The following is a 14,645-nucleotide window of genomic DNA, read 5'->3' on the forward strand; positions in this document are numbered from 1 at the left end:
TTAGGTTCACCTATTGTAGACTCCGTGGTCCTTATTTATGGCTAGAAACCAATTATGAGTGAGTACATCCCATATTCATCTTTTTGGGTCTGGGACACCTCACTCAGGATAGTGTTTTCTATTTCCATCCATTTGCATGCAAAATTCGAGAAGTCATTGTTTTTTACCGCAGCGTAGTACTCTAGCGTGTATATATTCCATACTTTCTTCATCCATTCTTCCATTGAAGGGCATCTAGGTTGTTTCCAGGTTCTGGCTATTACAAATAATACTGCTATGAACATAGTTGAACAAATGCTTTTGTCATTTGATAGAGCATCTCTTGGGTATATTCCCAAGAGTGGTATTGCTGGGTCCAGGGGTAGGTTGATCCCGAATTTCCTGAGAAACCGAAACACTAACTTCCACAGTGGTTGCACAAGATTGCATTCCCACCAGCAATGGATGAGGGTACCTGTTCTTCCACAGCCTCTCCAGCAAAGGTTATCCTTGGTGTTTTTGAGTTTAGCCATTCTGACAGGTGTAAGATGATATCTCAAAGTTGTTTTGATTTGCATTTCCCTGATTGCTAAGGAAGTTGAGCACGACCTTAAGTGTCTTTTGGCCATTTGAACTTCTTCTGTTGAGAATTCTCTGTTCAGTTCAGTGCCCCATTTTTTAATTGGGTTAATTAGCATTTTAAAGTCTAGTTTCTTGAGTTCTCTATATATTTTGGAGATCAGACCTTTGTCTGTTGCGGGGTTGGTGAAGATCTTCTCCCAGTCAGTAGGTTGCCTTTGTGTCTTAGTGACCATGTCCTTTGCTTTACAGAAGCTTCTCAGTTTAAGTAGGTCCCATTTATTCAATGTTGCCCTTAATGTCTGTGCTTCTGGGGTTATACATAGGAAGCGATCTCCTGTGCCCATCTGTTGTAGGGTATTTCCCACTTTCTCTTCTATCACGTTCAGTGTGTTCGGACTGATATTGAGGTCTTTAATCCATTTGGACTTGAGTTTTGTGCACGGTGAGAGATATGGGTCTATTTTCATTCTTCTACAGGTTGACATCCAGTTGTGCCAGCACCATTTGTTGAAGATGCTTTCTTTCTTCCATTGCATACTTTTAGCTCCTTTATCGAAAATGAGGTGTTCATAGGTTTGTGGGATAAAATCCGGGTCTTCTATACGATTCCATTGGTCGACTTCTCTGTTTTTATGCCAGTACCACACTGTTTTCATTACTGTAGCTCTGTAATAGAGTTTGAAGTCAGGGATGGTAATGCCTCCAGACAATCCTTTATTGTATAGGATTGTTTTGGCTATCCTGGGTTTTTTGTTTTTCCATATAAAGTTGATTATTGTCTTCTCCAGATCTGTGAAGAATTTTGATGGGATCTTGATGGGGATTGCATTGAATCTATAAATTGCCTTTGGTAGAATTGCCATTTTTACTATGTTGATCCTCCCAATCCAAGAGCAAGGGAGGTCCATCCATTTTTTGGTATCCTCTTCAATTTCTTTCTTCAATGCCTTAAAGTTCTTGTCAAATAGATCTTTCACTTCCTTGGTTAGATTTACCCCCAGATATTTTATGCTGTTTGTGGCTATCGTGAATGGTGAAGCTTCTCTAATTTCCCTCTCTGCTTCCCTATCCTTTGTGTATAAGAGGGCAATTGATTTTTTGGAGTTGATCTTGTATCCTGCCACATTACTAAAGCTGTTTATCAGCTGTATAAGTTCTTTGGTGGAGATTTGAGGGTCGCTTATGTACACTATCATATCATCTGCAAATAACGAAAGTTTCACTTCTTCCTTTCCAATTCGAATCCCCTTGATCCCATTATGTTGTCTTATTGCTATTGCTAGAACTTCAAGCACTATATTGAAGAGGTATGGAGAGAGTGGACATCCTTGCCGTGTTCCTGAGTTAAGCGGGATGGCTTTGAGTTTCTCTCCGTTTAATTTGATGTTAGCTGTCGGCTTGCTGTATATAGCTTTTATTATATTTAGGTATGACCCTTGTATCCCTAATCTCTCCAAGACTTTTAACATAAATGGATGTTGAATTTTGTCAAATGCTTTTTCAGCATCTAATGAAATGATCATATGGTTTTTTTCTTTCAGTTTATTTATATGCTGGATTACATTGATAGATTTTCGTATGTTGAACCAGCCCTGCATCTGAGGAATGAAGCCTACTTGATCATAATGGATAATTTTTCTAATGTGTTCTTGGATTCGGTTTGCCAGTATTTTGTTGAGGATTTTTGCGTCGATATTCATGAGTGAGATTGGCCTGTTGTTCTCTTTCCTGATTGAGTCTTTGAGTGGTTTTGGTATCAGAGTAATTGTGGCTTCATAAAAGGAATTTGGTAATGACCCTTCTGATTCTATATTGTGGAATACATTAAGGAGTATAGGTATTAGGTCTTCTTGGAAGTTCTGGTAGAATTCTGCATTGAAACCATCTGGTCCTGGGCTTTTTTTGGTAGGGAGGTTTTTGATAACAGCTTCTAATTCTTCGCGACGTACAGGTCTGTTTAGATTGTTCACCTGGTCCTGGTTTAGTTTTGGTAAATGGTATTTATCTAAAAAAGCGTCCATTTCTTTTACATTTTCCAGTTTTGTGGCATATAGGCTTTTGTAGTAAGATCTAATGACTCTCTGAATTTCCTCTGTGTCTGTGGTTATGTCCCCCTTTTCATTTCTGATCTTATTAATTTGCGTGTTCTCTCTCTTTCGTTTGATTAGTTTGGATAGGGGTTTATCTATCTTGTTGATTTTCTCCAGGAACCAGCTTTTTGTTTCATTGATTCTTTGGATTGTTTTCTGTGTTTCTATTTTGTTGATTTCAGCCCTCAATTTGATTATTTCCAGTCTTCTACTCCTCCTAGGTGAGTCTGCTTCTTTTTTTTCTAGAGCTTTCAAGTGGGCTGTTAAGTCTCCAATATGTGCTTTCTCTGTTTTCTTTAGGTGGGCACTTAGTGCTATGAACTGTCCTCTCAGGACTGCTTTCATAGTGTCCCATAAGTTCGAGTATGTTGTTTCTTTATTTTCATTGAATTCAAGGAAGACTTTAATTTCTTTCTTTATTTCTTCCTTAATCCAGGTACGGTTCAGTAGATGACTGTTCAGTTTCCATGAGTTTGTAGGCTTTCTGGGGGTAGCATTGTTGTTGCATTCTAACTTTAATCCATGGTGATCTGATAAGACACAGGTGGTTACTAATATTTTTTTGTAACTGTGTAAATTCGCTTTGTTACCAAGTATGTGGTCAATTTTCGAGAAGGTTCCATGAGCTGCAGAGAAGAAGGTATATTCTTTCCTCTTTGGGTGGAATAATCTATAGATGTCTGTTAAGTCCATTTGCTTCATTACCTCCATTTTCTAATTTCTCTGTTAGGTTTCTGTCTGATTGACCTGTCCATTGGTGAGAGAGGAGTGTTGAAGTCTCCTACTATTAGTGTGTGCGGTTTGATGGCTGCCTTGAGTTTTAGTAATGTTTCTTTTACGTACGTGGGTGCTTTTATATTAGGGGCATAGATGTTCAGGATTGAGACTTCTTCCTGATGAATTGTTCCTGTTATGAGTATAAAATGTCCCTCTCCATCTCTTCTGATTGATTTAAGTTTGAAGTCAACTTTGTTAGAAATTAGTATGGCCACACCTGCTTGTTTCTTAGGTCCATTTGCTTGATAAGCCTTTTCCCAGCCCTTTACTCTGAGTAGGTGCCTGTGTTTGTGGTTGAGGTGTGTTTCTTGTAGACAGCAGAATGTTGGATCCTGTTTTCTTATCCAATCTCTTAGCCTGTGCCTTTTTATAGGTGAGTTGAGCCCATTGATATTAAGTGATATTAATGACCAGTGGTTGTTAACTCCGGTCACTTTTTAAGTAGTAGGGTTTGTGTGTTTTCCTTCTTTGATTTGCGCTGGTGAAGAGTCTCTAGATGTCTGAGTTATTGTGGTCATTGTTGGACTCCTTGGTTAGTGATTTTCCTTCTATTATTTTCTGTAAGGCTGGATTTGTGGCTACGTATTGTTTAAATTTGTTTTTATCCTGGAAAATTTTGTTTTCTCCATTTATAGTGAATGAAAGTTTGGCTGGATATAGTAGTCCGGGCTTGCATCCGTGGTCTCTTAGTTTTTGGAGAACATCTATCCAGGACCTTCTGGCTTTCATGGTTTCCATAGAGAAGTCAGGTGTAAGTCTGATAGGTTTACCTTTATAAGTAACTTGGCCTTTTTCCTTTGCGGCTCTTAATATTCTTTCTTTATTCTGTATATTTTGTGTTTTGATTATTATATGGCGAGGGGATGTTTTCTTTTGATCCAGCCTATTTGGTGTTCTGTATGCTTCTTGAACCTTCATAGGTACATCTGTCTTCAGGTTGGGAAAGTTTTCTTCTATAATTTTATTAAGTATATTTTCTGTACCGTTGAGCTGCACTTGTTCTCCTTCTTCTACTCCAATTATTCTTAGGTTTGGTCTTTTTATTGTGTCCCATATTTCCTGAATGTTTTGTGAGGAGAGTTTGTTGGACTTGCTGTTTTCTTTGATCAGAGTGTTTATTTTCTCTATGTTATCCTCAGAATCTGAGATTCTTTCTTCTATCTCTTGTATTCTGCTGGTTATACTTGATTCTGTAGTCTCTATTCGTTTACCTAGATTTTCCATGTCCAGTCGGCCCTCTGTTTGTGTTTTCTTCTTTGCCTCCATTTCAGTTTTCAAGTCATGAACTGTTTCCTTTATCTGCTTGATTGTTTTTCCTTGGTTTCCTAGGGTATCATTCACTGATTTACTCAATTCCTCGAACTTTCTATTATACTTCTCATCCATTTCTATAAGGGCGTTTTTTATATGCTGTTTAAGGGTGTCAATCACTTTCATGAAGTCAGTTTTTTCTACTTCTTCTTGATTAAGGTCTTCATGTCCTCCTGTTGTGGGGTCACTGGCTTCTGGTGGTTTAGTGTTGTTTTTCAGATTGTTGGGAGAATTCCTGCATTGGCGTCTGCCCATCTCTTCCTCCCAATACTCCCCTTTGGATCTTCTTTTATAGGATCAGGTCTTCTTGCCCACTGATGTACCTTCCCAGTGATGTCACTCCCCAGAGATGTTTCTCCACAATGATGTTTCACTCGGTGCCCAGAACGAAACTCCACGCTGCTTGGTTAGCTCGCGAACAAAGGGCCCACCCTGCTCGCTGCGGGCAGGCTATGGGAACAAAGGAGCTACCGGCCACCCCTATGTCCTCCCGGTTCAGATTCGCCCAGTGCCCTAGCAGGCTGGGCAGGGAGGCGCTATGCCCCAAAGGAGGGAGGGAGACAGGGGGTGTGGGGATCTGGATGTAAGCTGAGTGGGATAGGAAGAGGGAGGGGGTTTGGGCAGTATAGCCCCTGTGGGATGGCCAGGAAGTGTGGGCGGGCTGAGGTATGATTCCAGCTGCCGCAGCACTCACTCACCACAATGATGTTTCACTTGGTGCCCTGCCCTGATCGAAACTCTGTGCTGCTTGGTTAGCTCGCGAACAAAGGGCCCACCCCGCTCGCTGGGGGCAGGCTATGGGAACAAAGGAGCTACCGGCTACCCCTTTGTCTTCCCGGTTCAGATTCGGTCCCAGCGCCCTAGCAGGCTGGGCAGGGAGGCGCTATGCCCCAAAGGAGGGAGGGAGACAGGGGGTGTGGGGATCTGGATGTAAGCTGAGTGGGATAGGAAGAGAGAGGGGGTTTGGGCAGTATAGCCCCTGTAGGATGGCCAGGAAGTGTGGGCGGGCTGAGGTATGATCCCAGCTGCCGCAGCACTCACTCACCACAATGATGTTTCACTCGGTGCCCAGATCGAAACTCTGCGCTGCTTGGTTAGCTTGCGAACAAAGGGCCCACCCCGCTCGCTGGGGGCAGGCTATGGGAACAAAGGAGCTACCGGCCACCCCTATGTCCTCCCGGTTCAGATTCGGTCCCAGCGCCCTAGCAGGCTGGGCAGGGAGGCGCTATGCCCCAAGGGAGGGAGGGAGACAGGGGATGTGGGGATCTGGATGTAAGCTGAGTGGGATAGGAAGAGAGAGGGGGTTTGGGCAGTATAGCCCCTGTGGGATGGCCAGGAAGTGTGGGCGGGCTGAGGTATGATCCCAGCTGCTGCAGCACTCACTCACCACAATGATGTTTCACTCGGTGCCCAGATCGAAACTCTGTGCTGCTTGGTTAGCTCGCGAACAAAGGGCCCACCCCGCTCGCTGCGGGCAGGCTATGGGAACAAAGGAGCTACCGGCTACCCCTTTGTCTTCCCGGCTCAGATTCGGTCCCAGCGCCCTAGCAGGCTGGACAGGGAGGCGCTATGCCCCAAAGGAGGGAGGGAGACAGGGGGTGTGGGGATCTGGATGTAAGCTGAGTGGGATAGGAAGAGAGAGGGGGTTTGGGCAGTATAGCCCCTGTGGGATGGCCAGGAAGTGTGGGCGGGCTGAGGTATGATCCCAGCTGCCGCAGCACTCACTCACCACAATGATGTTTCACTCGGTGCCCTGATCGAAACTCTGCGCTGCTTGGTTAGCTTGCGAACAAAGGGCCCACCCCGCTCGCTGGGGGCAGGCTATGGGAACAAAGGAGCTACCGGCCACCCCTATGTCCTCCCGGTTCAGATTCGGTCCCAGCGCCCTAGCAGGCTGGGCAGGGAGGCGCTATGCCCCAAGGGAGGGAGGGAGACAGGGGGTGTGGGGATCTGGATGTAAGCTGAGTGGGATAGGAAAAGAGAGGGGGTTTGGGCAGTATAGCCCCTGTAGGATGGCCAGGAAGTGTCAAGTAGATGAATCTTAAACAAAACATTGGACATTTTATTTTAATATCTAACAGTTGTAAAATAAGCATAGGCAAAATATTTGTTAATAGTCCTGGAGACAATCTTTTTTTTTTTCCTGACAAATTTGAATTAATTTGCTTAAAATTTGAGTAGGGGGATTGGGGAATGGGCAGTGAGATGGCTCAGTAGCTAAAAGCATTTATAGCTCAATACAGATGACTAGAGTTTGATCCTTGGAACCCACATTTAAGAAAAAAATTCTGGTTCAAATCTGTAATTCTAGCACTCCTAAGGCATGTTGAGAGCAGGAGACTAGAGAGAGAAATGGCTAGAAACTTCTATAAACAAGTACAGTAACAGAAATAACGTAGAACGTACTACTCAGTCCTTCCTTACATGTACACTGTTGATGCTCTCAAGCTCTCTCATATATTCATATGCTGAATATATATCTTTAAACAGAAGGATTTTAGTTGGGTGTGTGGTGGCAGATGCCTATAATCCTAGCACCTAGAGATCCAGGCACTTAAAGGAATTCAAGGTTTTCCTCAGCTACATAGCAAGTTTAAAACTAACTTGGGCCACATGAGATTCTGTGCACAACAAAACATCTTTTGAGCTAAAAAGAACTTGGGTTAATTGAGTGGTTTCAGTTTACATGACACAGAAGCCAGTTTGTTTTTTAATAATTATACATATGTAAACACATATACACGATTTATACATATTCACAGTTAGACCTAAAAATAGACCAGGTGACTTCCCAAAGTTTGTTTAGATTTAGCATGCCCGTTTTTTTTTTCTTCTTCTTTCCTTAGGCTATTGATTTGACCATAGTAGTAAGCAATCCTTAATTCTAAACTTGGACTTGCAATGATAAAGATACAACTTACTAGAAACAACATTGAAAGTTCATGTGTTGAGGAGATGAATTAACCTAAACATTGAGAAGAGCTAGTAAAAGCTTAAAAGTCAAAAGGGGAAGCCTGCTAAACAAGCAGGATGATAGAATTTCCTGTTCAAGAGCTAATCAACAGAAAGACACCCGTACACATGGAAATTTCTTCTGTAATTCTATCTTCAGGTCTAGTTTCCAAAATTTCCAACTTATAATTCCCTTTTGTATCTAAAAGAAAAGCAGTGTGAAAAAGAAGGACAGTAAACCTTAGGATGCTCCTGCTCTAAATGAGTTCTACAGTACTGCACTACTGGCCTGTGCTGTATTTACAGTTGAGATACATGCTTATTGGGCTCCAGCTAGAAGTAGACATGTACTGCCTTGTTCTGTATTTCTTCAGTTTCCCATGGGTTGGGCTTTCTGAGTAGACAAAGCATATTGCCTATTTTGTTATTAGTTCTTTAAAACATTAGATATACAAAATAGCTGGGTTCTTAAACTCTCATGAAATAAAACCCTATAGATTGTAAATTTTAGAGCCCCCCCCCCCCCCATTCCTGTCTTACTGTTTTGTTGATGTGATGAGTCATCGTGACAAGTCAACTCTTAGGAAAGGAAGCATTTAATTTGGGGCTTAACAGTTTTCGTGGGTGAGTCCATGGCCTTCATGGTGCTGGATCAGTACTGAGTGCTTTACATCTGATCTGTAGGGAGAGACAAACTGGCATGGGCTTTTGAAATGTTAGAGCCCAGTGATACACCCCCTCCAACAAGGCCACACCTTCCATTCTTCCCAAAGAGTTCCACTAACTGGTGGTGATTAAATATTTTATTTTGGTCTTTCAAACTACCATATTGAAAGTAGTTCTCCCCAAACTACTTAGGGGAGAAAGGCTTTATTTTGACCTTTAGTTTGAGAGACACAGTCAAGAAAGCTCAAGTAAGGTAGGGAACTTAAGCATTAGGCAGCTAGTCACATCGCAGGTAGGAAGTAGAGAGATAAATGCTGGTATTCATCTCTTTTTTCTCCTTTTTATTCAGCTCAGGACCTCAGCCCGTGGAATGGTGCCACCCACATTTAGGGTAGGTCTCTCCACCTCTTTTAACCCAATCTAGAAATTCTCACAGCCACACACCAAGAGATTTGTCTTGTAGATAATTGTGTAGCTAGTTAATAAGACTGCTAGTTATAGAAATGAGAGGGTCTCAGCAGGAGAAAAGTTTGAGGGTGTGAAAACAATGTGTTGGCCAAGAGATGAGCAGGGTTCCCTATCCATGAGATTGCAGGTGTGACAAAATGCGCTTAAAGAGGAAAAGGAATAGAAAGCTCCATAGCATGTGCCATCGGAGAGGCCATTTCTAATGGGTTTTGGATCCAAAATGTGCTGCTGAATGGGTTTTCCCCTGTGGAAGTCACTCCAGAGTTGATTTACTTCAACCTAGATCTCAGGCAAGAGAGTGGTTTAAGATATTGGACTAGTCTTTAAAGTGATATACTCCTCAATGTCATGATTGTCCCACCTCATCTAAAGTTTGGGAAAAGAGGATTCCTAAGTTCTCAATTGGGAGTACTTGCTAAATACAAGGTAGTCTCTGGCCATAAACAAATAATTGAAAGGTACATATAAGTTGAAAGAATAAAGCCAAATAGCTAAGCAGCAGTCAAGAAAACTATTATTTCAGAATTTTGGTATACAGGTCCCTAGGGAAGTTTCAGTTTCTTCAAGAGACACAGTATAAGGGACTGAGATATTGATGGTAGGAAGCTGGAGGCAGGAGCACAGTCCATCTTCCGAGGAAAAGCCTGAGGCAGGAGCTGTACAGAGGCCGTGGAGGACTAGTGTTTACTGGCTTGTTTCTTAGCCTGCTTTCTTCTTTCACCTAGGACCATCAGGCCAGGGATGACACTACCCACAGTGAATTGGTCCTTCTCACATAGCCATCTATCAAGAAAATGTCCCACAGGCTTGCCTACAGGCCAAGTCTGGAAGTATTTTCTTGATTAAGATACCTTCTCTGATGATCCCAGCTGCTGTCAAGTTGCCATATAAACAGTTCAGCACAAGCATGTGTATTGCTTTTCCAGAGGGCCTACCCAGCAGCCTCCTTTACTTCAGTTCCAGAGGATCTGATGTTGTCCTCTGCACTACAAGGACATTTATAGTCATCATGCATGCATGTGTGCGCATGCACACACACTTGCACTTGTGCGCGTGCACGTGTTGCTCTCTCTTTCACTTACACAATTTAAAAAGTCAATCTTAAAAGCAGCTTAATGCGCTGGTTGTTGAGCCTTGAGAATTTCTTTTCATAGACTCCTCAGATGCTTCTGGCAGTCTCATCTTTCAATGTTTGGGAGGCGATTGGTTGTGTTTGTGTGAACGTGTTTGTTCAAAGAAGCAGAGGCTGTCATTTGGCATCATCTTCAGTTCTGAACCTTTTACTGAATTGGGTTTGCTGATTTGGCTAGGCTGGTGCCTTTCGGCTCTGTGCACCCCTGTGGTGGGTACAGGTGCACACTGCTCTGCCTAGCTTTTTGGTTTCCGTGTAAGGAATTAACTCAAGTCCTTGAGCTTGCCTGGTAATGACGTGACTGACTGAGCCATCTCCCCAATGCGAGGCCTAGCATTCTTGACTTGGGTCACAGAGTAGAATTTCAGGATGAGTTGGTGTGAAGCACAGTTTACTAAGAAAAGATTTTTAATTGCAGAGTCAAGCATCGATGTTGAGGGAGAGACTTGGACATTTAAGAAAAGGACAGTTGTGTGTGTGTGTGTGTGTGTGTGTATACATTGCAAGTGGCAAGAATGTCACCTTGTTATTTCTTTACAGCATCTTAATATGCATGGCTTCAATTTTTTCATAATTCTCATCTTGCAGTCTTTTTTTTTTTCTCAATGTTTTTAGGTAGCCCTCAGTGGATTTCATTATTCACCACTCTTGTTCTCCATTCCCCTCCCCACTGGTCCTCTTCCTTCTCTTTCTTCCCGATATCCTCCTTCCCTCCCTCCCTCCCTCCCTCCCTCCCTCCCTGTACTATAGGAGATATTTTAGTTATTCTTAAAATGGTCATATAGTATTGTTTTGGGTAAAATAAATTTGTATTAAGATACATTGAAGGCTTTTTTTTTTTTGAAAAAAATTTCATGTGTGGCATCTATGTAGTCCACCCCCCCAAAAAAACTCTTAGCGAATATTTAAAATCTTCACTATATACTGTCTACATTGTTCTCCAGATATTAGACTGCAGTTCTGCAGGTTTGTTTACTGAACACCAAGGCTTGTCTTCATCAAGCCCTACTATGTTACAAGGAAGACTGGTACAATGTAAGTGAGGAATCTGCTCGTGTGCATAGGTATTAGTGGCTAGGTTCGAATCCTGACCTGCCTAGGAGAGTGGATAGGTCATGTGCATGGCTGCTCCATGACAAGTTTCTATATCAGCTTACGAAGCTGCCTAGAAGCCAGCAGCTGGCCAAGCTCACTGCTCACTGATCCATGTACATATATTTAGGCCTTTTCTTTCCGTCAGTAGTATTTCAGTTCCTGCTGCACAGTTCTTATTATTTTTGATCCTACTATTGTAACTTGGTTAATTCCCTCCCTTCCTCCTTCCCTCCCTCCCTCCTCCTTCTCAAGTCATCTCACATTCCAACCACTGTTATTCCCCCTTTCCCCCACCCCTCCTCCCACCTGCCCTACCCCACTGCAGCCCATCCCCCATCTACTCCTCCCAGTGGGTAAGGATTCCTATGGGGAGTCAACAAAGTCTGGCACATTAAGTTGGGACAGGACCAGGCCTCTCCCCCTGCATTAAGGCTGAGCATGGCATCCTGCTATAGGGATTGGGCTCTAACAAGCTATCTCATGCACCAGGGATAGACCCTGGTCCTATTGCCAGGGGCCTCTCAGATATTCCAAGCTTCACCACTGTCTCCCACATATGGAGGGCCTAGTTAGGTCCCATGGAGACTGCATAGTTGTCAGTCTAGAGTTGATGAGGTTTCACAAAATTGGTTTAGCTGTCTGAAGATGTCTCCATCATGAACTTGACCTCCCCTGCTCAAATATTCTCTCCTCCCTCTCTTTGATTGGATTCCTCGAGCTCAGCCGGGTGCTTGGTTGTGGATCTTTGCAACTGGTTCCATCAGTTACTGGATGAAGGCTCTGATGAGAGTTGGGGTATTCACCGCTCTGACTACAGGATTGGGCCAGTTCAGGCATCCTTTCCACTATTGCTAGGAGTGTTAGCTTGGTTCACCCTTGTGGATTCTTGGAAATTTCTCTAGCCCCAGGTTTCTCCCTAACCCCATAGTGGCTCTCTATATCAAGGTGTCTCTTTCATTGCTCTCCCACCCCTTCTCTCTCCCCCCTTGACTATTCTATTTCCTCATGTTCTCATCTACCATCCCTTCCCTTTAAATTTCTTAATTTTTAGAATTTCTTAATTTTAGTTTTTAGATTCATTACAAGTAGATAAAGATACAACTTTTTTAAAATCATGGATACTATGAACATACTAGCTTCAGTAGTTTCTTCCCCCACTCTCTCTCCCTCTTGTTATCCCCCTTTCCTCTCTCTGTCTTACCTTTCTATCTCTCCCTCATCCTCTCTCCTCCCCCCTTTTTCTCTTTCTCCCTTTTCCCCTTTCCCCCTTCTTGTTCCTCTCACCATGTGTTTGAGACAGGATTTCACTATGTATTTCTGGATGGCCTGGAACTCAGTGTATAGGCCAGGTTGGCCTCCAGCACACAGAGATCTGGGCTATGGGCTGTGTTCCGCCGCCCGGCTCCTGGCTACTGGCTAGCTTTGTACCCGAAATAACAACACACAAATTGTATTCATTTAAACACTGTTTGGCCCATTAGCTCTAGCTGGCTAACTCTCACACCTTGCTTTAACCCATATCTAATAATATGTGTAGAACCATGAAGCTGTGGCTTACTGGGAAAGATTCAGCATGTCTGACCTGCGTCCATCTTGGGCAGGAGCTTCATCGCATCTGCCCTGGAGAGGAGAGGCATGGTGTCTGCCTCACTTCCTCTTTCTCCCAGCATTCTGTTCTGTTTACTCCACCCACCTATGTTCTAACTTATCAGGCCAAGCATTTTCTTTATTAACCAATGACCTTCCTCCATCAGAGATCCGCCTGCCTCTTCCTCCTGAGTGGCTGGCATTAAAGGTGTACGCCATCATTCCTGGACTCCCAGTAGTTTCTTTAACGCTATTCTTTGAGTTATCTATGTATAAGATCATGTTGTCTACATGTAGAAGTAGTTTAAATTGTTTCTTCCTTTTGAATTTTATTGGAAATAGAAAGGAGTATTCTGACCAGTGTTAGTAGATTTAAAATTTATCTTAAATCAACAACCTTCTACTCATGTTAATCATCAAGAAGGTTTATAAATGTTTACAAAGTAGTTATTTAATATAGTGTTTGTATGCATATGATAGCTCTGGTAATAAGATTGCTGTATGTTTATTGTAAAGTTCAGAAAATAAATTTTAAAATTTAAGTTTTTAGAAAATCTTGTTAAAGCTTTTCTTGTTAAAGAATATTTTTAAAATATATTATTTTAAATATATTAATTATGAGCTTTAGCATTACAGTATACATTTAAATCTGAAATGTCATAGTATAGCATTCTTGTTTAGGTATATTTAAAATATTAGTACATAGTAGTACATTATCATCAGTAGTACTATTATTAATTTTGTTTACTGTGAAACAGAATTTCCATGTCTATCCCAGGCTGGCTTAACCTTGTGATCTCTTCTCTACTCTGATTTGCTCCACTATGTTTAGCTATGGTTCTGCAGTACTTTGGTAATTAATTGTCCCTCTTTTCCTCCCCTCTCAGGTGGATGCACGAAGCATACCAGTATTAGCAAAATGGCAAAATTCCTATAGCATTAAAGTTGTCCTCCAAGAGCTGAGACGTCTAATGATGTCCAAAGAAAATATGAAGCTTCCACAACCACCAGAAGGACAAACGTACAACAACTGATTTTAGTGGATCTCAAACTTGTCTTAAATCAACAACCTTCTACTCATGTTAATGTCTTGATTAAATATCACCATGCAAAATACCCACACATTAAGTAAAAGAATTCCAGCTGGTAAACATGACCTGGACAGTTGTAAGAATATATTTAATATATGTACACCTATTATGTTTTCGGGTAACAGGAGAAGTGCAGCACAATTTTTCTTTCTCTTCTTAAAGCACTGTCATTTAAACATGAGCCTGAAGTATTCAAAATTGAATTCAGGTTTTCAAGACAAAAGCACGGCAAAGGAGTGTCAGATGGCAGTGGAAACCTTTGTCTTTCTGAACAATAAAGTCTCAAGACGGAAGAGCAGAAATGGCATGCTTTATCCATCGTCCTTAGACTACAGCGAACTGTTTAAAGTAGCAGGTATAATGAGTAGTCACAGTTGTGTTAACTCGAAGCGGTGCGGGTGTGGGTGCTGACTACTATAGCATCAAAATAGCTTCAGGATTGTTTTGATACCTGTATTTATAATAAAAAGATGTTTGGGGTATTGATGAATCTCTGTTAAAAGCTGTTCCCGTTTGTTCCATGTAACAGACATGATAAATATTTGTTTACAGTCTTTGTTTAATAAAACATGCTTAGAGGTTTTAAGTGAAGCAACGAAAAGGAAATAGGTGTATGGATATGTGATTTCAGATCAAAGTTAGTCTTGAAATGTAAATAAAATGCGGAATGTGTCCTCAGACTGTGCTGTTTCTGTTACATTGGTATTATCTATAGTAGCCATATCAAGGTGGCAAAATTGGGCATTATTAAGCTAGGCATAATGGTGTCAGAAGCAGAGAGATGGCAAGTTCCGGGCCAGCCTGGGCTGGTGAATAAGATTGCATTTCAAACAAAACCAGAAACATTGAGAATATCACAGATTTTCATTGAAACACGTCTTTTACTTATTCTATTTTATATGCTTGCGGTTGGAA

The 14,645-nt window shown here is 42.0% G+C and overlaps 1 protein-coding gene across 2 annotated transcripts in view; it reads left to right on the forward strand.

Moving 5' to 3' along the window:
- The window catches only part of Ube2v2 (ubiquitin conjugating enzyme E2 V2), a 37,970-nt gene extending 23,562 nt beyond the window's left edge, over window positions 1-14,408 (forward strand). The window contains exons 4-5 of one of the 2 annotated variants that reach the window (XM_041677640.1): window positions 8,707-8,748; window positions 13,527-14,408. In XM_041677640.1, coding sequence (XP_041533574.1) covers window positions 8,707-8,748; window positions 13,527-13,673 — 189 coding nt within the window. In that variant the 3' untranslated portion in view covers window positions 13,674-14,408. The remainder of the gene's footprint in view (window positions 1-8,706; window positions 8,749-13,526) is intronic. The other variant, XM_041677641.1, reaches the window with a different exon arrangement.
- The last annotated feature ends 237 nt before the right edge of the window (window positions 14,409-14,645 follow it).

Source organism: Microtus oregoni, unplaced genomic scaffold (genome assembly GCF_018167655.1).
Source record: "Microtus oregoni isolate MIOR12 unplaced genomic scaffold, Mior012 000029F_ref0000214, whole genome shotgun sequence".
Lineage (NCBI taxonomy): Eukaryota > Metazoa > Chordata > Mammalia > Rodentia > Cricetidae > Microtus > Microtus oregoni.